General features: G+C 43.5%; 1 protein-coding gene across 2 annotated transcripts in view; it reads left to right on the top strand.

Moving 5' to 3' along the window:
• EPB41L4A (erythrocyte membrane protein band 4.1 like 4A) overlaps positions 1-23,490 on the top strand; it is a 624,815-nt gene that overhangs the window by 510,900 nt on the left and 90,425 nt on the right. For both annotated transcript variants that reach the window (XM_069226476.1, XM_069226475.1), the window contains exon 13: positions 10,347-10,431. In XM_069226476.1, the coding sequence (XP_069082577.1) occupies positions 10,347-10,431 (85 nt within the window). The remainder of the gene's footprint in view (positions 1-10,346; positions 10,432-23,490) is intronic.

Genomic DNA, 23,490 nt, shown 5'->3' with positions numbered 1-23,490 from the left:
CGTAATCCCAAAATCATCTCGGGCCACTTTAATCCATTTAAAACCACTCCGTGCCCCTTCAGATCACACTTGCAGCTTTCTGTTTCTCTCATTATAACGCTTTTTCGATTTTCTCTTCCTCTGTCTATCCCAAACGTGTCTTTTGCTCGCTGCAAATGCTTGAGGCAGAAGAGTAAGCACCGGCCCTCAAAAATAAGTGCCGGTGCTGAGCACCGGAAACAACAAGCACAAATTAAGCACTGCATTCAACAGTGTTAAACCGCTGTGCAGTTACCTTGGGGTACAGTGCATCTAGACAGGAGGTCCTAGTGATTGAACGTTTTCAAAGTTGTTGCATTGCATGTCACGCTTTGTGCAGTGGCGTAACAAAGGCCCCGTAGCCCCACAGTGCTCCGAGCTCCAGTGGCCTCCCTCAGCTCAGTACCCTGGCCTGATAGCTCGCTCCTGATAGAGTTCGGAGGGGGACCCTCCGAGTAGTTTGCAGGGGCCCCCTTCATGTCTCGTTACGCCTCTGTGTCTCTGAAGGTAAGTTGATATAACAGAACCAAGGAACTATCGTTTTTGCATAATTCCATGAAGGTTGTTTGTGCCTCATTGATGGTTTTAAATGCGTTTAATGCCGAGTTAAAGTAACGTATTTGGGAATTTGACCTGAATCCTCGGATTTTTCAGGGTTTGCTCTTTCAGATCTTAAAGATGGATCAGAGCTAAAATGATTTTTTTTAATAACATCTGCTTAACCTAGAACAGAATATGCCATTCAGAAGACTTTAAGGCAAGTTTTTTTTAAATATCTTTATTGTTTTTTATACATATACAAAAAGAAAACCATGACAGGTTACTTCCATGTCATGATTGTATAAGGATATAACGTGCAGTGTCGTAACAACACAGTAAAGTCCTACAGAAAAGAAAATCATGATCAATAGGCAAGGAGTCCTTCATTAGAGTCAATCCAAAGAGACACTCTATCAGTTAGGAGGCATTATACATTTGCATGCTTGTAACGATGAACACAATGTGCTACGTCTTGTGATGTCATGAATTAAGTTCTATTAACGTTAAGTTACGTGTAGATCTTTCGGAGCACCATGTAGTGAACCTCTTGAGGTACCCTACGATGAACCGAAGGTCATGGATGTTAAAGTTCGAGTTTGGAACGGGAAGGTGGAAGAACCGTCAGAGGTGGATGAAAACATGTCATGGGTTCTCCGCTTGTTTTGTCGGAGCTTACAGAATAAAATAAAGAAATTGAAGAAATTGCAGTGTGAAAGTTCCTTACACTAGGGTATTAGGTATATAACTGCCTTACAGCAAAAGGCATCAAGAATTCAGATTCCAAAACTAAGGGCCTGATTTAGGTCTTGGTGGATGGAATACTCCATCACAAATGTGACAGATTTCCCGTCTGCTGTACTACGATCATCATAGGAGATAATGGGATTGTAATACTACGGACGGGACATCCGTGGCCTAAATCGGAAGTATGTAGGATGCGGTCGCGACCCAAGCAGCCAGCTTCTTTCGGAGCTCGCAGCACGTGACACTATTTCAAAAGCACTTCCGGGTCAACAACAGTCAGTAGACCCTAAACCAGGCCCCAGTTAGGAGTCCGTCACTGCTGGGCGCTTTCCTGGCTGTCATTTGCTTTGTGGCTGATTGTATTTCCTCTGTTACCAATAGAGATCGTAAGGCTCCGGTTTGCTACGGTGCTAAGCATGCTGTTCTAACATTACTTTGGGCTAGTCTATTCACACCTAACCTGCTGTAGCATAGCTATCTATAATAGCACATGAAAAGCTGATTCATGGCTGTCTGAGTGTGTGATAGATGTCCGTCGTAGTGTCTCATTGCTGTCAAGGGAGCAGTTGCCCATCTTGGTAGGTCAAGTGGGCTAACAGTCGACCCAGCTTGTCTCTATTAAGCTGTTGCTGTGCGGTGTATTCTTTGTAATCATGAAGCTTTGTGTGCACCTGCCACATCCAGTACTGCTTGCTCCTCTGCCAGAGATCCCATAGCCTACTGCTCTAGTGCGTGCAGCTCGTCTTCAGCTCTGCTTAGCTGGTCCTGCGTTGTTGCCCACATGCCCACTGTGTTTTTTTTTACACATTCCTCTGACATAGATTTTGCAGGCCTTCCATTCCCATCCTAAAAGTTAACTACTGAAACCTGATCAGACTTGAAATACTGTTTAATTTGTTGAGCTCATAAATCCTCAGCTGTTGGCGCCAAGGCAGAAAAGCGTCCCCCCCCCCCTACATTCAAGCAGAAGGGGAAGGAAAAGGAAAATTATAAAAACAAAGCGTTATTTCATTTTATTTCTCCTGGGAGCTGGGTTAGGGCAGGGTGGGGCTGGGATGGAAGGGGCTGGATGACGGCAGGAGGGGGAGTTTAATATGCACAATAAGTGCACATGTGTGTTTGGCAGGCCGTGTTCAGCCAGCATATGCACACTTTGCATTCCTCCACCCGGCTGTAACTTACAGCCGGGTGGAGAAAGTGCACAGGTATTCCCTTCAGTGAGCACCGAAGCAGGGCACTCACACCAATCACAAGGCTGCAGTCATGCTGCTGACAGCAGCATTGTGATTGGCTGGGAACCTGTGTGCAGTTCAGCCGGGAAGAGGACGGAAACAGGTAAGTGTTTTTTTTTATGTATTTGTTTATTTATCCCCCCCCCGACCCCGTTCAGTGGCAGCTGCCACTGTATTTTGGTAGGCACCATCCCTTATTGTAGAGAGCACAGCAAGAGGTCGTGATGAGGCAGGATGCGTGCTAAATATTCACCGCTGTGTAAACTTTTCTAAATATTTAGAAACTAGAGGAACATGTCTGTGTGGGTTTGTAAATCATGGATACAGGAGTACTCCTGACTTGGAGGTAATAATACCCTCTAGCTATCTGCAAGTCTCCAGCTAGTTACCCATACTGAGAGTGCGGCAGCAGTTTTCATTGCTGTTGTACATGGAAGAGAAGGATGCACTCTATCCGTGTGTATTACTATTTTACGGTTGAAGTCACCCTCTATGAGCAATGGTGAACGTGGGTCAACAGTCAATAAGAGATTACGCCCATATAACATGGCAGCCTTCCCTGCGTTGTGGAGATCTAATGCCAGTATTTCTAGTTCTCTTGCCTCTCGACTCCCACATACCCATACATATCGACCGTGTGTATCAAACTGGAAGGGAAGTCCCAGGCAAATCCACAACATAACTCCCCTTACAAATGCAGAATGACTCATCGAGCACAATTGTCCCGTCCACTTGGATTGTGACTTTTTCCCCTTGCTGGTTGTGAATTAGTATATTGTAGTGGAGCTAAATGTATTCCCCGCATTTTCAAATATGAATGTAGCTGAGGTCTCTTAACCACGTTTCCCAGCTCTTAGTCCTTCCATGTTTAGTTATACTGTACTGGCATATATGTTCCCATATAAACATATTAACCCTCTGTAATTAGAGTGAGGTATTCTTCCAGCCACCTCTCTCTTTTGTAACATGCAGCAGTGCATCTCCATGTGCATCTGAAGGCTAAGGGTCTGGTTTTAGTCTTTGAAATCTCAGAACCAGTTTGATATTCTTCTGTGGAAGGGGATGTCAAGAGCGCAAGGCTTTATAGCACTGTAGCACTTTATTTTTACTTTTGTTGAGTGGTTTTACGTTTACACTTTGTGTGTTTTACTGAGGCTGTACCTAGGAATGCTCTAGTTTTGCTGTCTGGTCAGAGCTTATTGTTGGCAGAGAGAGTGTTTCCTTGATGGCAATTTTGTCTCCTCCTTGCCATCTAGAAGTGGCAGTTTTGCGGGGCGCGTTCTAGTGGCCAGGTAGGTTTCCATGCCGAATTACTAGATAGGCGAGTCTTCAGCACAGATGTCCGCAGTGGACGCATCACTAGTGTCCTAAAGTCAATCCCTATCTTTGCTCTTCTGCATCCTTGCCATAGCCAGCAACAGCCATGATGCCCTTTTTGGGTCAAATCGGTGCATCAGATTCATTTACTCCTTGGAGGATATTATGAGGCTTTAAAATGGCGAGAACTGCTGCGGGAGCCAATTTGTAGATGAATGCAGTAGATCCATGTCCTGCTGCTCTTACCGCGCCTCGCAGCCATTTGATATGATAGCTAAAATAAACAATCAGGCAGACATATGGGTTGGGGTTTACTGTTATCTTCCCCCCTGAGCCTAGCACTTCAGGTTCATCTGCTTAACAAGTGCTTTCTGTCGAAACACGCCGCACACATTTTTAATTTACAGGTTTCAAGGTGGGTGCCATGTTTTTAAGAGAAGCCTGGCCGACTTGTTTATCTAATCACGGTATTGTAGAGATTATTCCACAAGGTTATCCTCCACCAAGACAGAGAGGACAAGGTTGGGAGAGGAATTGCATGTATAATTAGTTGCAGTGTTGCATCTTCTGAATAGACAAACAGAGAGGCAGAATGTTTAGGTTTTTCCATTTCCTATTCTCCCAAGATGTCCTTCTCAGGAGTTGTTAGCTAACCCCCTCAATCCGTGGAATATGTATCTGAGTTCTTAAATTTTCCTGATGAAGCGATCTTGCTGTGTTGTCTTCCGTACTAACATTTTAATATTCTGGGGGAACTTAATCTTCATATTGATGATGGGAATGACAAATTGGCAAAAACTTTGTTCGATATATTGATGTATTTTAATTTGTATCAGCAGGTAGTGGCCTCCACTTTTGTTTGACATGATTTTCTCTGACTCCTCACTTCGTACTAACACTCCTCTGAAGTTGACTTGGTCTGACCATTCCCTAATTACACTTAGTTGCCAATTTACAGGCCAGTCCTTCAGGGACAATTTGAGCAAAAACAAGATCTTTCGCATTTTGAATAATTTTGATCCTAATGTACTCTGCTCAGTCCTACTAGACTGTGTCACCAACCTCTCTGGGATCATAGAAGAGGATCTGGAGAGTATGAACGGCTGTTTAGGGTCAGCCTCAGATTCACTTGCCCCCATCAAATCTCCTAAATTCAGAGATCGCAGCCTGCCCCTTCCAACCTTGCCTAAAAAAAATAGATGTGCAAGCAGTTGAAGCTACCATAAATCTATTGAAGTAGAACAATGTTTTTATGCTGAAAAAATTAATCAAGCAAAAACCGCTTTGAAATCTTTAGTATCGCTAAATCTTTTTTATGGCCTACAATCCTGTAACTCTTGCATTGCCTGCCCTCTGTTAAATGTTTTCCATCTATTTTGAAGAGAAGACATTTCAAATTCTGACTGGCGTTTCTCCCTTACCTGTGAGTGGGGAATTTGGGAATATGGCAGCATCTCTCACGGGTCGGCGTCAGTCAACGCACTGTCTTCATACATTCAGTCCCATATCTCTTGAACAAGCCTCATAACCTCTCCTGCAAATTAGGTTCACCTTGTGATCTCTATCTGCTTTCGATGTTGGCGATGCCTGGACCTGTCACTACACCGATCTTCAAAAGGCTATTCAATAACTCATTGGATTCAGCTGTAGTGACTCAATTGCCCAATTATCTGACTACCTGGAGCATAGCAAGCTGTGACATCCGAGCGAGTCTGGTTTCATACCTCAACACATCACTGGAACACTACTATTAGACGTCTCTGATGCTACCATATTTGCGCAGGACCAATGTACACACGCAGCTGTTATTCCTTTAGATCTATTGGCTGTGCTCAGTACTGTGTACAGCTGAGAGATATGGGTGTTGGAGGTTGTGCACTTGGCTGGATTAGGTCCTTCTTGAAGGACAGAGAGTAGACTGTCTGGAAGGTCCCATACTCAATATGCAGTAAACCGCTACACTTTGGGTGCCTCAGGGTTCCTCCCTATGCATGACCCTGATCAAGATTTCTTGGCAAGCTTGGCTGTGCAATTGAGTCTTTTGGTTTTAAGGTCATCTTGTTTGCAGATGACACATAGCTGGTTCTTACCAGTGATGTATTGTTAGCCTGCACGCAGTCCTCTTTCGAAATCTGTTTGTCCAGGTTCTTTGAATGGATGAGAGCATGCTAGGTGAAGTGTAATTCAAGTAAAACACAAATCTTACTTTTTTTTAACATGACATGGAGAACTGGTTCATGGCCTGCTGGCCCAAACACCTGTCACCCCCACCACAGCCTGTCAGGGTGGGTAGATATCTGAGGGTTCCGCAGAAAGCTATCCTTTCAGCCTTAAGTTCTGTGGTGGTTGGCACATGTGTTGCGTTTCTTCAATCTCTAAAAAATAATTCTAGGGCTCCTCCTGATGTCGACACACAAAACTTTAGTCCATGCCTTGATTACATCAGGATGGACTATGCCAGTATTCTCTCCCTTTGTTTCCTATGTAGGCTGATTAGCCTTTACAGACAATTCAAAATGCTGCTTCATAGCTTTTCTGAAGATCCCTAAATAGGCTTGTTTACCATCATTTTAAATAGCTTAATTGGCTACCTATAAAAAAGCAGATCTTGTTCAATGCCCTTGTCCGGGTCCATTTTGCGCTGTACAGTTCTGGGCCTATTTATCTCTTAGAGTGTGTCTCCCAATATAGGACAGCAAGAACTTTTAGTTTGATTGCACCAGATTGGAGGGGCTGCTCTGTTTCTGTAATGGCTAGGAAGGGGAATCTTCTCCCATTGAACTCTGCAAACCTGCAATGAGACACTGTTTTTAAAATTCCTTAAAACAAGATTATTTGTCATGGATTATTTTGAAAGGGTGGCTGGATGTCTTTGCTTTTGGACAGCCAGGATCACTTCTTAGAGCATCCATAGTGTTTCAGAAATCTAGCCATTCAGTCTTTCATCCAAGCATACCTTTGTCTCTGGTGCTAACTTTAAGGCAAGGTTATCTTTGAACATGCTGTAAATGTTTCTCTATGTTTGGTAGTGGCCAGAAGGTGACCTTTTGGTGCTTTGCAAAGCTAAGAAATATCTGAATGCCATAGGCACCTTTGGAGGTGGTCTGTAAGGTCTGAGCAGTCTGGTCTAAGTTAGAGTACTTCTGGGTCTCCACTGCTCTGCACTACAGCCATACATTCCCCCTTGAATGCAAAACCTGCTCAGTGTAAGCACAAATATTTTAAAGATTAGCAGTTGTAGAACAATTTACAGTTGCGTAGGACGTGGTCGGGTTACATATCAGGCGTGCAACAGCAAGATCTGATAATGTTATAGGGCTATTTGCATAAACTTCACTTGTGACAGATGAATACCTTCAGTTATGTGCTTACTTAATCGTGTGGAAGATGTTTACTGCTTTCCTAGGCACCGTGGGGCTTGGCTTTGCTCTCAGGGGGTTGACCGTTAAACCCTTTGCTGCAACTCAAAACCTGAATCGAGTCAAAAGCTCCATCTGCGGTGATTAAAAAACACATGTGGTTAATTTGTATGCCAAATTCTATCCAGCATAATATGTCTGGCTATGGCTGTGAATGTGTACATACACTTGCCTTTGATACCATGGCATGTGATGGTTACACATTCATGATTAGATCGCTTTCATAACAACATTTTTTCTTAAAAAGTAATGTTAGACCTGGCTTTTTGCCTCTACCTCCTGTATTTCTGACTGTGATGGATTTGTTTTTGCAGGGTTTGGTACTCTGGACACTTTACCGCTGCTGATCAGTGCTAAAGTCTAAGTGCTCCCTATGTAAATTGTGATTCTGATTGGTTATCCATGATTGGCATATTTGATTTACTAGTAAGTTCTTAGTGTAGTGCACAATGTGAATCAAATGCTACTACGGGGCCTGCAGCACGGATTGTGCCATCCACATGAGTAGTCCTGTAAACGTGTCTCAGACCTGCCATTGAAATGTCTGTGTGTGCAGTTCTAAACTGCCATGTCAACCTGGCAAGTGCACACACTTACCAGGCCCACACCTTCCTTTTTAGTACATGTAAGGCACCCCTAAAGTAGACCCAAGGTAGCCCCCTAGGCAGGGTGCAGTGTATTTAAAAGGTAGGACATGTACTGGTGTGTGTCTTGATAGTGAAACACTGCAAAATTCGTTTTTCACCATTGCAAAGCCTGGCCTGTCCGTCCCGTAGGTTAACATGGGGATTGTCTTGAATATCGTTTTGAGTGTAATTTCCTATTGGGAACAGATAGAGTTATGGAGTTTGGGGTCTCCAAACTCTCAATTTAAAAATACATCTTTTAGTGAATGTGGTTTTTAATGTGTGTTTGAAAATATCACTGTTAGAAATTGGGCATTTTCTGGCTTAACAATTCTTTGTCTCTCCCTGGCTGTGGAATACACATCAGGGTCAGGAAGGCTGTTGAACTGGTTGTGAATTCACTCTAGACAGTCACACAAAGGGACCTGAGGTATGTCCTGCATATTCTGATGTGCCTTCCTGGGCTAGAGTGGTGGGAGGAGGTGACACTTGCACCTGAATAGGGCTGTGCCTGTCCTTACACAATGCAGTCTCCAACCTCCCTAGGGTGTATCTGGGACTAGGGCAGGAAAGGCAGGGTCTTTTGCACTACAAAGACTTTCCTTTGAAGTATGCCTATTTCTAAGGCAGAAATGAGTATAAGTATTGGACTCAAACCCCAGACTTTTAGAACACACAAGAGGAGACTCTGCCAAGGAGAAGAGCTGAAGAGCTGTGAGGAGAGGTCCTGCATCTTTATTGTGTGTGCTTTGCTGTGTTGGCCTGCAGTTGCTGCTTCTGCTTTGGAGAGGACAAAGACTGGACTTTGCTGTGTATCCTGCTTGTGAAGTTTCTCCAAGGGCTTGGACTGAGCTTGCTTCCTGTTAAAAAGTTTTAGGGACATCAAAGACTTCACCTGTCAGCCCCTGGGTTCTCTTGCTGAGGAACCTGACTTGCCATGATGTGCCCACTCAAGTGCCTGGGCCCTTGGGAGTGAAGTCTGCCAGAAAAACAAGAGGCACCAGGCACACTTGGTAGGACGACTACAGAACTGGCAGTGCTGCCCGTCTCCGCGCCACTGCCAGCACCCAAACACATGGTCCCCGCTGAAGTGCGATGACCACGACCAAAGCCATAAGCCTGATGCCGACACAGCACCCTTGAAGTCCCACCAACATCGTGAGTCCCGAGTGCCCTGTCACCGACATCCGTGACACCTGACTCTGTCGTCGCGCCTGTGGCCTTGTGGTATGACTGTGACACTGCGAAGTCGCCTCATCGTGTCTTGACCCACTGGACTCATCGACCCCGCTGGATCGTAAGGAACCGACACCGGCCTGCTGACGCCACTTCGCCTCTGCTGCCTCGATAAGGAACCGATGCCTCAACTCCCCTGCATAGCAGTAAGGAACCAACGCCTCACCTCCTGCGTAGCAGTACAGAACTGACGCCGCACCGGCCATAGCGACGCTTTACCTCCCTGACTCTGAGCCACTTCTTTTACTCAGCCTCGTTTCTAAGGTACTGTACTTGGAGTCCGTCCGACCCCGTGATCAGCGCCGCCCTCCCTTGCGTGTAGCATCCGACTGTTAAGTACGACTGCGTCACGACGCCGTGATAGCACCAGTTGGAGCTATTGTGTTTTTAAGTGCTTATATTGAGATGTAATATTTAAAAATTCATATCTTTGCTTGTGTATGTTGGATTTGTGTCATTTTAGTCTTGTTTTACTTCGATAAAAATTTGCTATTTTTCTAAACGGGCGTGGTGTCCATTTGTAGTGTTTTCACTGTGTTACTGTGTGTGGATATGAATACTTAACACATTGCCTCTGAGATAAGCCTGACTGCTTGTGTCAAGCTACCAAGGGGGTGGGCAGGGGTTATCTTAGGAGTGTGACTCCCTTACCCTGACTAGATTGAGGGTCCCTACTTGAACAGGGTGTAAACGGACTGCCAACTAGAGACCCCATTTGTAACAACTAAGAATTGTAGAAGTCTGTGAACTTTGCTTGACTGCTCTCCTTACACTGCATTAATGTGTAAGGTCTGCAGTGGTGCACATCCGAAAGGTCATTTAGCACTATCTGAGAGCCAAGTGCAAACCACAGAATGCCACAGGGATGTTGTTGTGTGTTTCAGCCTTCCCACATGAACTAGCATTGACTTCACGCCCGATAATCAAGGGTGGACACTGTTGTGCGGAATACTTATGACATTACCTTGCAGTGAAGATTTGAGAAGTTGCAGGTTGTGGGTGTGATACAGTGAAATGCCACTGATTCAACAGAAGTGGAAGATCCCTTTTGCAAAGTTTATATGGTTCTGCCTTTCCGATATGATCTTGTTGTTAGTGTAGGGGTGGTGTGGTTTGTCGTTAATATGTCTGGCGCCACTTGATTGGAATAGGCGTGGTGAAACATCTTGATTTGTAAAGTAACATTGTTCGTTATTCTTTTATTTTATGTCTAGGATCGCACAGTGTAAACAGCACACACATGGAGAATGGAGAAAATGAAGGAACCACTAAAATTATTGCTCCATCTCCACTGAAAAGGTGAGTTGGCAAACTGTGTCCTCCATGCCGTCTGCACTTGTTTGATCTTTATTGTGTCTTTACAGCGAGTTGTGAGTCATAAGGTTCTCACCTTATCCTGTCATTTTAAAAGACTGGCTTTTGAAAAAACTCATACTTACTCACAGTTTAAAAACTGTTAAAATGCTGCATTGCACTTTATAATTTATCCTAAAATTGTAGTGAAATCAGAGTTTGCGTTTAATTTTGATATGAAATGTCCCTATTAAAATAAAGGGTCATCTACTGGGTGGAGCAGCAGACAGGGAAATATCCGGGTAGAACACACTCTACAATGCATAGAAGTTTGTATCGTCCTGTAGCCATTGCACCGGAAGGACAAGTTGCGGAAAGGTGCAGGAAATTAATGCTGTTAGCCAAATTCACTGGTTGCAGGCACATTAGGTGGATGTAGTCAGCTTGAAGTGAAGGTTAAGGGGAGGTGTTATGATAGAGAAGAGGGAATAGGTTCATAAGGAGCCACTTTCCATAGCATTATCTGAATGTGTGTGCATTTATAATTCTTAAGCACAATGACTGTTATAGCGTTATCGGCTCTGTTTAGGGTTTTTTGGAGAATATAATCACCTCATTATCATGGTGCTGTTTATAGCAAATACAGAAAGACAAAAAAGCTAGACCACAATACAGGAACCTGTAATGGTTTGATGGCCATTTCCACCGGTCTGCTGCCTTCATTCTTACAATTCTATTGTCTATTCAAGCCTTTTGGTGGGAAGGGAGTAAGGTATATAGGGTACTAGAGGTAGATCCGAGTAGGCATCTAGGAGCATGTCTACCAAATTTACAGATGCACAGATGTACAAAGCATTTTTGTGGTCACAAATTCTCCAATTTTGAGTTTGCTATTGCACAAACACTGCTTCAAATGTACTAATCCATTTTAGGGATCAGTAAACTTTTACCAGCTCCTAAAATGGGACTGCACAAAATGCCAGTTCAGCATTTGCAAGGGTCATATTATAGGTGTCCTTTCCAAAAACCAAATCGCTATGCAAATTACAGACTCCTGAGTTGGGATGGCAATGCATTTGTGTAAGAAATTGGGTTATGTGCTAAGGGCAGTGGAAACCCCACTCAGGTAACAATCATAATCTTTATCAGGGTGAACCAGAAAATTCTCTAAATCAACCTATGCTTAATCATCTTGCAGCTTGGTACAAAACAGTCAGGCTTAAATTAGAGGCAAAGTGTAAAGTATTTCTGCAGCATAGAAACAGTCAAGTGAATACACAACACAAGAACAATCTCAAACCAATTTAGAAAATATAGTAGATATTATTAAATTAAATGATACCAGAACAACAAAAATCCAATCAGTAGAACCAGAGCTATGCAATTCTAAAGTGTTAGGTAGATATAGTGCCTAAAAGCACAAAGCATCACTTACAGTCATCTGGTCATGTTACACTGCGGGAAAGTCACAAGTGCAGGCCGACTGCGATGGAGGAGGGGGTTGGATTCAGGGACTAGATTAGTCCCAGTGAAAAAGACACCTTCTCAAAGTCCATGGTGAAGACTTCTATTCACGGCGGAAGAGGCAGCAAGGAGCAGGTACAGGTTCACGGATGGTCTTCACTGTACCGTGAAGAGCAGGCCAGGTGACCTGGGATGTCATCACTGTAGTACGGAGGGCCGGTCAGGCATAGCGGACAGTCATTGCTGGCGTGTCACATGGAAATCTCATGTTGCTGTTTGTCACTTGTGGTCGCTGTGGCACAAAGAGTTGGGTTCACCGAGCTTCACGTTGGGGGTCATCGCAAGCAGCAGAGTCTCTGCGAGAAGGGCCCATTTGTGGTTGTGAATTGCCCAAACTTCAGGATTTCACCACCTGCCAGTCAAGGGTCCAGGATGTGTGGGGGCCCCTCTTGGGATCATGAACTCACTCCAGCATTTGCCAGCAGGCCCAGTTGCAGGTCTAGTTGCAGCAGGTCAGCTAGGTAGTTGCAGGGAGGCCTCTGAAATTTGTTCTGTCCCTCTAGCTCAAACCAGAGGTCAGCCACCTTCTCCTTGGAATCACTTAGGTTGCCTGGGATTAAAGTAAGAAGTCCAGTCTTCCTTCTCAGTGAGCAAGGCAGCCCTCAAGCAGCAGGGCAGTACCCTAGAAGCTAGAGGGCAGTCATCTGGTTGGACGGCAGCCCTTCTTCTGCAATGTCCACAGATCCAGGAAAATACTAATGTGTGGTTCTCGAGGCCCTGTTTGTATACCTGGTGCCAGCCTTTGAAGTGGGGGGATTCCTATCCACCCCCCCCCATCTATACTATACTACCTCCACATCTGGTTCTAGAAAGTTCTTCTGTACCCCATCAAAGTTACAGGAAGTCTAGGATGACAGAAGACAGGGCAGGCCTGGTGTCAGATTACTTTGTGTGTGTGTGTGAAGCAGTCACGTGAGTACAAATTGGACTGGATGTAGGCTCTCCCAGTCATCCTGGCAGAATGGTCCATCCTGTCCCACTTAAGCCCCCTTTGTGTCACTGTCTGAAAGGAATACACGGACCCCAAAGCAGAGCCCTTCAGTCATGTGACCCAAGACACTGGCAGAGGGCACAAATGGATGGGACAAGAAAATGCCAAATTTGTAAAAGTGACTTAAACTCTTACTTTACCATTAAAGTGAAATTTAAATTACAATTGATTGAATTACAATTGATTTGAGTATAAACAACATATTTCTCTCTGCTTTCAATACAAACTCATCACTTATTAAATGTAATAAGGTAACCCATTGTTAGTCAATGAGAGAGAGAGGCCTTAAACCAGTTAAAGATGACTTTAGCAGTTTTTCACTTCCAGCACATGTAAAACGTAAGCACATAGGTCCTACTTTTTTTAATACAATGCAGTCTGCCCTATGATGATTTAGGGCCTACCTTAAGAGGGATGACTTGCAAGTATTAAAAAGGCAGCTTCAGACCTGACAAAAGTTTTATTTCGCCAGGTCAGAATGACAGTTTAAAACTGCACTACAGGCTGCAGTGGCAGGCCTGAGACATGTTTTAAAAGGCTACTTTAATGGGTGGTACATTGAGTGTTGCAGGCCCAATAGCAACATTTAATTACAGAACATGGGTACTTGCAGTATTGTACTAGGGACTTACAAGTAAATTAAAGGTATCAATCAGATATATGCTGTTTGTACCATGTTTTAGGGAGAGATCACAAGCACTTTGGCACAGATTAAGCAAGGAAAACATGCAGAGTCCTAATGCCAACACAACGGATTCAACAACAGAAGCAAGAAATCTGGGTAGACCCTGCGAAAGAGGCTAGGTTAAACAGTTTGTAGAATAGAGGGGGCAGTGGTCCCCGGGACCACTGCAACTCTAAAAAACTAACTTTAAAAAAAAAAAAAAAAAATTTTTTTTAAACATAGCACTGACTCCTTATTTGAAAATGGTGCATTAAAAAATGTTTGCTTTATTGAGAGGTGATCACAAACATGGTGATTTGCTGACCCAACTAGGTCAGTATCCCTGCAATGGCCATCAATTGGAGTGAATTGCAAATTGCAACCTACCCCATTAATATTTATAAGGTAGGTTGTATTGTGACTCACTCTGAACACGATTTTAGCAAAACAACCTATTTAGTACATAAGGTGAATAGTTAATTACTTTTTTTAGGCACACAAATACTGGTTGTAAATTGCAACCAAATTGTTGCAACCAGTAGCTATTACAGTGGGTTCTATGATCCCAGAAAGGTGGACCTGAATAAAAAGAGTGGGTACAATCCTGTGCATCTTTGTATTGGCAATGAGTAGAGAAACTGTTGTCTTGGTGTGATGTGGAAAGCATTTCTGTGTTTTAGCAGTGTTTTGACTGCAGTAGCAGGTTATGTTCAATAACCAAAATGGACTGAAATCAGTGGATTGACTGCCTTCAAACAATGGAAAAATGACAGAAACATGATCGCCCTTTAACTGTTGATAAACTCATACCAAACACTACATTAATCTGCTGACTCAGTGGGATAGCCTGTACAACTTGCATGTCAGGATTGTGGACCATTGTTTAAGGTGATGGATGGTGCCACCGACATAATTACCAGTTGTGGAAATACAACTTCAAGCTTGGTGAGAGTGAGTTTAAACTGTTCTTGGACATCCATCATCATATGGTGCTAAGCATAGTACTGGAGTTATTGGGGCTCCTTCGGAAAAAACAGACTTCAGCATTTTCTTTTGCAAAAACATAGACTTCAAATGTTGAACTGCCAAAATATCAAATTTACAAAAATATCTTCCCATACAAACATTATCTGTATTTAATTATCAGCTTTGCCAAACTCTGTAGAATTGGTTTCTTCTGCTCTAACAACAGCCCTAGTATATTTGGGGGTAAGTACTTAATAGCTGGATTAAGTGCAGTTGAAATATTCATGGAGAGATATTCATGTAAGGTTGAAATTTTGCTGAGTTTGTGTCACACCTCCACCATTCCGCCATGATGAGTGGCAGTGAGAGGCCTACTCGTTAGGCAGGTGGTGGAGTAGTGACCACCTGCTACCTACCTGAACCAAGTTAAGTATTGAATGAAACTTATCTGGCTCTTCCTGACCGGTCAAATATCTCCCTCATGAGCACATTTAGGGGCATACTTATACTTGTTTTGCGCCAAATTTGCGTAATTTTTTTACGCAAATTCAGTGTAAAACTAACTCCATATTTAAACTTTGGCGCTAGACCTGTCTAGCGCCACATTTATGGAGTTAAAGTCATATTTTTTGGACGTGGAAACCTACTTTGCGTCAATGAGATGCAAAGTAGGCGTTCCTGTGCAAAAAAGGACCCTATGGCCTTGGCGCCATATTTACCCCCCCGTGGTAAAATCATGCATGGGAAGGAGGAGGGGACAAAAAAGCAAGCTTCGCACCATTTTTTAATGCCTGCGTCACGGCAGGCATAAGGGGACCTGTGGGCCTATTTCCATGGTGGAACACCATGGAATAAGCCCACAGGTGCCCTCCCCAGGCCCCAGGGACACCCCCACCCACACCAGAGGGACAGCGGAGGATGGGGGACCCCATTTCAGGTAAGTATAGGTAAGTACAGGTAAGTATTTTGTTTTTTTAAGTGCCAATGGGGGACCTGAAATGCCCCCCCCCCCCACATGGCACTGGGTGCTGTGGTCATGCCCAGGGGACTTTGGTCCCCTGAGCTGGCATTTGGGGTGGTGGGCATGACTCCTGTATTTTCTAAGACAGGAGTCATGTGGTATGGATGGTTTTGCGTCAGAAAATGAGTCTAGGCAGGTTAGAGTAATTTTATTTACTCTAATCTGCCTAACGTCATTTTTTGGTGCAAAACCCCCCTTCTTCCATACTGCCAGCCCCCCCAACTAACGTCATTTTTTTTACGCTAGCCTACCCTTTGCACCGGCTTGCAACATTCCATAAATATGGTGTCCGGCTGGTGCACAAAAATGGTGCAAGCCGGTGCTCAACGTTTTGGGGCAACACTGCATTAGTGCAGTTTTGCACAAAAAAGTATGAATCAGGGCCTAAATCTCTCACAAACCATTTCTTTATCAGAAAAGCCTGATTGGAAGTGATGCAGTCCTCATGCTTTATGAATCCACCACAACAGGCTATCAGATCTGAATAAGAAAGTGCCCAAATTAGAAGAATGAAGGGGCGTTGCAGTCTTCTTCAAGAGCTCCTTACCATCCACCAACTGCGAAGATTGTTCATCTTGGCTAACTTACTTGTGCTCATAGCTCTGAAACCCCATCACTGTAAAAACAGATCATCCCATCACATAAGGTGACCACCTCATTAACCCCTTCTACCTCATCCTCAGACCATGAAAGAAACGTAACCTCAGTAGCCCCCAATCACAGCTGATGGGCCAAGGCGGCACATAAAAGAACAAGAGGACAAACTCACTCAGAATCATTCAGCAAATTGAAATGGATCCCTTGAATACACCCATACACCCACAAAACCAACAGAAGACCAGCAGGATCCACCCAGATGTGAGGACTATGGAGACCAAAAGTAGAATACGTGAAAGATAATGGAGAAAGGCGAACTGCATCAATTCCTATGACACCTTAGAATTTACAAAGCAGCTGTCACGAAGACAGACAGACCCTATTACTCCCATCGATTCTCTAGAGTACCATGGCCGCCCAAGGGGCTGCACAAAATCATCACCAAATTCTACAATCCAGAATGCACCACTTCCGACATCACTCTCCTGTATGATGTCTTCAATGCGCTAGCTGACCACTAAATCCTGAAAGCAAAGGATCTGTAAAATTACCTCATGCGCAAATATTATGAAAGATTCCACCTCATGTCCTCTACTTATGAATCTGCTCTGCAGCAGCTTATGCTTCCTTCTTTCAAGCTGCTCACTGGCACCAAATTTGAGGAACTGGATAAGGCAAGTATCCTGACTGGCTCGTTAACATGCCCATGAGGGCAGGAAAAGCATATAAAAACACCTACAGTTTTACAGTGTGTCTGAAAAAGAAAGGTGTTTCCCTAAAGTCTAATGTGCTCAGGAAGATATGCAATCGCTGCAGGCTTCTTTGAAGAGTGAAATAGTACCATGTACAAAGGGTGAGTGCCCCTGTATTAGACCCAAGGGTTTGAGTCAATACTCATTTAAGGAAGATAGGGGATGGACCCTGGTGGTCTCTTTTTGAAAAAGTGCTTATCACAAACCAATGTTTGCGTGTGTGAGTAAATCACTGCATTATTTGGCAAATTAATAATTTATTTAAACCTGTGACATAAGCAGAAAGAATTACAAATGACCATCAGTCCTTAGCCTTTTTTAGCCCTTATATGTGCAATAGTTTAGATATCTACCAGAACATGGGTGTGACTTATTCAGTCAGAATACACACAATTGATCATATTCTGTTTTAAATGTACTTGTTGTTCAACTTTGAATAAAGTATGACATTTTCTCTTAGAAAGTGCTGTGTAAAACCACAACCCAGAATTGTGACGTTTGAAGTGGTAGCAAACACTTAAAATTTAACAGAAACAGTCTGAAATATGGGAATTATGTATATCTCAAGTAGGCAGTCATTTTGAATTCAAAGGAAATAAGAAATTGTTCATTTATGGTTTTGCCTTTGGTTGAAAAAATGTCGGTGTCCTTGGAAGACCAAAGAAAGGAGCAGTGACTTTAGGTTTAGTTATAGTCCAGGCCCCAGTAATAATTTTTTTATTTCTTGGTAATGTATTACCCAACTTGAAGGGCCAACACATGTCAACCCGGTGTATCAGTTGAAAGGCTTAAAAGAGTGGCCTTGAAGGTTAGCTTTTGATATATGTAAACACTTGCTCAGTCATCCTTATCATTGTGCCCAATGATCAATCATTTCAAGGTGGATCAGTTTTGGTTCTCAAGGCCCCCTGTGTGGGCATTTTTGATGGCTGTGAGAACAATTCAGGGGGTTCACAGAGCACGTCCTTAAATTAAAGATGGGCCCTGTGAACCTCCTGAAATGTTCTCTCATCTTCAAATCACGGATCGTTTTGCACAATTTTAAAGATGTTTGGAGCTGTCTGTTGACTGTTTTCTACCGCTGTGCCACCTTTAGGGAATAAAACACATTAGTTCCGCTGTTCCAGTGGACTATAAGTGAAGGTTGATGCATAGAGAATTCCTCCAATCGTCCCATTTTGCATCCACTAGTAAAATTGGCATCCTTCTGGGATACCATCTGAACCCATTCACTGCATCCTCCTGCAGTGTGCAGTGCTCGTGGTGCTGAGGGCTGGTTCTGACACACAGATGGGACTGCAACAGAGCAACTCCCCAGCTTATATCTGCCCATTGCCATAGATGTGCTAGATGTGCTAGTTTCTTGGCCAGTCTCCAAAAAAGTATACTCTAGCTAAGCACTAAGCAGCTCTAGCACACATTAAGCGCTACTAGTGACCAGCAAAGTTCCCAATTATCTCAAAACCTCCTTTGTCAAGCCATTCCTAAAGAAACAAGGCTTCGATCTGAAAATCAGTCCTACTTTCAGGCAATCTTCAGCGGGCGATTCCTGGGTAAACTCATTGTTAGATCTGTGTTAAACCTGAGAGCCTTAGGGTGGTCATCCCACAACTTTTTTGCCTGCCTCCCTCCATTTTTCTGACCCTGTTTTTGCAGGTTTTAGGACTCTGCGCACTTTACCACTGCTGTCCAGTGCTAAAGTGCGTATGCTCTCTCCCCTAAACATGTTAACATTGGGTCCTACCCAATTGGCATATTTAATTTACCTGTAAATCCCTAGTAAATTGCACTACATGTGCCCAGGTCCTGCAGATTAAATGCTACTAGTGGGCCTGCAGCACTGATTGTACCACCCACATAAGTAGCCCCTTAACAATGTCTCAGGCCTTCCATTGCAAGGCTTGTGTGTGCAGTTTCACCGCCACTTTGATTTGGCCTTTAAAACTAGTTGCCAAGCCTTAAACTCCCCTTTTTCTACATATGCCACTCCTAAGATAGTGCCTAGGTAACCCATAGGGCAGGGTGCTATGGGGGTAAAAGGCAAGACATGTCCTTATGTGTTTTACATGTCCTGGTAGTGAAAAACCCATAAATTCATTGTCCACTACTGTGAGGCCTGCTCCTCTCATAGACTAGCATTAGAACTGCCCTCATATACTCTTTAGGTGGTAGATTCTGATCTGGAAGGCATAGCCACGCCTTGTTTGTTATTGCCAGAATGGTAATAGAACATCCTGCTTATTGGTGAAGTTGGATTTAATATTACTATTTTAGAAATGCCATTTTTAAAAAGTAGGCATTTCTCTCGAAATACAGCCATCTTTGTCTTACAGCCTGTCTCCAATCCACATCTGGTCTGTGCTGGTTGATCCCCTTGTACATTCCACCCAGTCAACCATAAACACAGGGCACTTAGTCATATCTACATTCATCTGCATACTGAATGGGTCTTCCTGGGCAGGAAGTGTGGAAGGCCTCACACTTACATTTGGAAGGCCAGTGACCTGCACTCACACAAAGGACTGATAACCCCTCATAGGGATCCTGGCAGACAGGACTGGGCTGAAAGGGGAACTTGCCCACTTCAAAACCACTCTTTGAAGTTTCCCCCACTTCGAAGACATTTTGGGGTATGTAAACTGGGAAACTGATAGAAGTGAAAATTCTGGGTGATCATGAATTCCAACCCATTGCTTGTGCTATAAGTTGCTCCGGTGAACAAATGTACCTGCTACAAAATGCAAACTGTATGCTACATCTTCCCTCACAGGTCTGAATCACCGGAACCGTAATCCTGTAATTCCTAAACTATGCAGTGGATTATACGTTCAGACACCTCTTTCTTCTATGGTGGCTTCAGAGAATCCAGAATATTAAGGCTACAAACAACTGCTGCAACTACACATGCACAACTACATCTCAAAGTTTTTCACTGCAGCCTGTGGCCAGATGGAAATCATTCCAGTCTCCCACCCTGGCCATCACTTCCTTTAGAAAAAAAATTATTTTGTGGTATTTCTTTACCCATCCCTAAAACTCATTACCTGCATGAATAGGTAGCGTACATGAATTTATAATGTAAACAAATGCTTGGCTGTTCACAGACAGAACATGCACATCTGATTACAGGACAAAGGTGCGTAGTCCCATACCCCACCCCATGTGTGTTCTCTGCCACACTCCATGTGTAAGCATAGCCTTAGCATTCCAGCATCATAATGGAAGAACTCCTCTGATCCTAATGGATAAAACCTAACTCTTAAGAACTAAAGGGATGAAGCAGAATAATGGTGAATTGTTATCGTGAAGAGACTGACCAAACAAAATACAGTGTAGCAGGAGGCAGAGAGAATACAATACCTGCTTCAACTGGCCCAGGGTGATAGATACATGTGAGCAGTGGGGTACCACATGTACAATGTGAATATTCTAAGTCTAAATAGACATGAATGCAAATTCTAACCTGTGAGAAGCCTGAATTTAGTAGAATTGTGGTGTAGGTTGTGAGCTGGTGCATCTAAATGGCCAAGGAAATCATTTCGACCTTCTTGCAGTATTGTTATAAAGTACAACTTGGGACATCTTATTCCATATACAAAATAAAAACCATCAGTAGCGAAAATGAAATCTTCTAGCTGTGTGATGCAGAGCCGGTTAGTGAATCGTAGACTTTGACGTTCCCTCCAATTCATACAACACATTAGTTACCAGTACAGTAGCTGATTGTCTTTTATCTGTTTAAAAAAAAGCACTGCATGAAACTAAACACTGTTCTCTGTAACATTGAGGATTATTCCTCACCTCGAATGAATAGAACTAAACACATCTTTAAAACACCCTCATTCCTGAGCCTTCGGGTGTTGCCTTGCGTATTACCTCTGGAATGCAGTGCAAGGCCTGCCTACAAAACAAAAGGAAATTATGCAGTGTGACAGTTTTTTTTATGCGAACTTCACCTATTTTATAAGTGAAACCTGTGTCTAAGTAGCAAAATGAACAGTATCAGAAAGTGGACTCCAGTTGCAACAAGCATTGGTAAAACCAGTAGATCTCACCATTGAAAGGTGTTGACCTATTTTTGTGTTGCTGAGGCTAACAACATCGGCCAAAAGAAAAAAAGGTTGTAAGAGGAAAACAAAGGTTGGTGATGCAAAAGAGCATTACTAAAAGCAAAAACAAAAAAAGAAAGAAAACGAAAATAGCCAGCTGAATATGCCGAAATATAAGAAAAGTAGGCCAGGAATCTAAGGCAGTGGTTCTTAACTTTTTGACTCCTGTGGATCCCCACTTAATCATTACTGGAACCCGGGGACCACCGGTGAATCACTATTAGAATCCGGGGACCCTAACTGTGTCATTACTTGAAACAGGAGACGTCAGCCTAAGCTAAGAACTGCAAAACAATACACAAAACTACAGAAAAAAGCATTTATCAAACAAATACACAAAATATTTAATGATTTATTTAATTCACAAATATAAGCAAAATCAAAATTTTAATGGGAAGGCTGGAGCTTTTCTAAATAAAATTGAGACCTTTAAGCATCCATACTACATTCTGTTTGAGCACTTGCACTGCTCCCACGAATAAAAATGAGGACACCAGCCTAATTTGTAGCCTTCAAGTTTAAATTCCTTCACATTTATAGAACATTTTAAAATGTTCAGATTTACATTTTGATTTTTTAAATTTATATACCCTTTATTGATCTGTTAATAATATTTAATTTTCAAAGGTGTCACGGACACCCTAAGTAGGCTTTGCAAACCCTTAGGTGTCGCTGGACCACAGGTTGGGAACCACTGATCTAAGGCATTTTGAAAATAGTTAGTGAAGACTTATGACTGTATACTGCTACAAGCTCTGAGTGCAATTCAAATTTAGCTTTAGAAATGTAGAATTACTCCAAGTATATGTGTATCTGGTGGGGGGGGGGGGCAGGGCAGAAGGGATGGGGATTTGTGTCAGTGAACATACCTGTCAAGGTTTACCCATAGCTACTGTGTATCTATGTGTGTTAGGGTAGGATGCACAAGACAGCGAATCGTGTGCACAAGCAAGAGCTGCGTCAATGGCCTCATTTATACAGAAAGAACTAGGGGCAGACCACCAGCCTCGTAGTGGCAGTCAGGACCACCGCTGCTGTGGCGATCTCACCACCACATTACGCCCCTGGCGGTCAGGCCACCAGGGTACCGCCATCAGCGCCGGGATTGGTGATTTCCACGGGCTGACGGCGGTGGAGGTCGGAATCAGCAAGAGCGGCACTGCATGCAGGGCCTCCCTGCTGATTACAACCTGGTTCTCTGCCAGCCTTCTCATGGCGGAATCACTGCCATGAAAAGACTTGTGGAGAACAGGTGCAGGGGGGGCATGGGGGGGTTCACTGCCCATGCACTTGGCATGGGCAGTGCAGGTGTCCCACTGCACAGCACCCTCGCAATGCTCACTGTCTGCTGTGAGCATTGCGAGGGTGCTGGTGCCCCCTACGGCAGAAGCATTGCTGCCGGCTCGATTACGAGCTAGCGATAATGCTGCCGCCACTTTTCCGCTGGGCTGATGGGCGGAAAATTTGGTTTCCACCCATCAGCCTAGCGGGAAAGTCATAATGGGCCTGGCAGGGAGGGAGTCAGCATGGCAGCAACCTCCTTGTCGGAATTTCAGGGGATGGGTCTTCTCGTCAGCCGAACTTGTATTGAGGCCCTAAGTCTGCGAGAACATACCTGAGTTTTCATTCTTCACAAAAGGGACACTAGTTCCATATGTAAATTGTATTTCTGGGAGATATCAAGTAAAATGTAATTCAGGTTGTCCTTGTGTTATAAGGTTGTCCTTTGTACTTTCAAACCATCAAAATAACAATTTATATACGTCACAGCAAATGTAAAGAATGTTCCCACCTCTGCCTTTGTAAATCACTGTGGATTAAGAATCTCAAGAAATAAAAGACTTGTGTTCCATTCATATATGCCCTTTAGAGCTGTCTGTAAATCTTACACATAAGCATATGCTGTATGGAAAGACATACCTATACGCTCATAAAAGGCAGAGACAGCTTTCTAGTACAAGGAGGAAAGTTTTGCTATGCCTCTCAATCCCTCTTCTGCCAGGACTGTATGGTCAAGGATTTTTTATAGACACGAGTACAATTTGTGTGCAAATAAACCATAGGGGGGTATAATGTCCAAGTAATTAGTACTAAATTAACTCTAATACACCCCCTGAACCTGATAAGAACACATGTCACTGCTCATGGTTCAAAAGACTGTATAATAGATTAGTTGGGTGGACCCTCGTATGAACCCAGCTTCTTAGTAAGGTGTAAACAACCCAAATTGATCACACTGCTGGAAACATGTGAGTGGATACTTTAGGAATTTGTTTATTATTGGTTTAGATGTACCTATTAATGGTTTGCATGTTCACCCTTAAACAATATGTGCTTAGCCCTTTGGAGCGTCACTGCAAGCCAGAAAAAAAGAAGAGGAATTCCCTACCGTTGGTTGATTTCTGGGAGGGCAGAAGAAGTGGTCATTAGGGTGCAGAAGG

The sequence above is a fragment of the Pleurodeles waltl genome, chromosome 1_1, assembly GCF_031143425.1.
Source record: "Pleurodeles waltl isolate 20211129_DDA chromosome 1_1, aPleWal1.hap1.20221129, whole genome shotgun sequence".
NCBI classification, from domain to species: Eukaryota; Metazoa; Chordata; class Amphibia; order Caudata; family Salamandridae; genus Pleurodeles; species Pleurodeles waltl.
The sequence above is the reverse complement of the archived record's forward strand: the minus strand, read 5'-3'. Positions and strand labels throughout refer to the sequence as shown.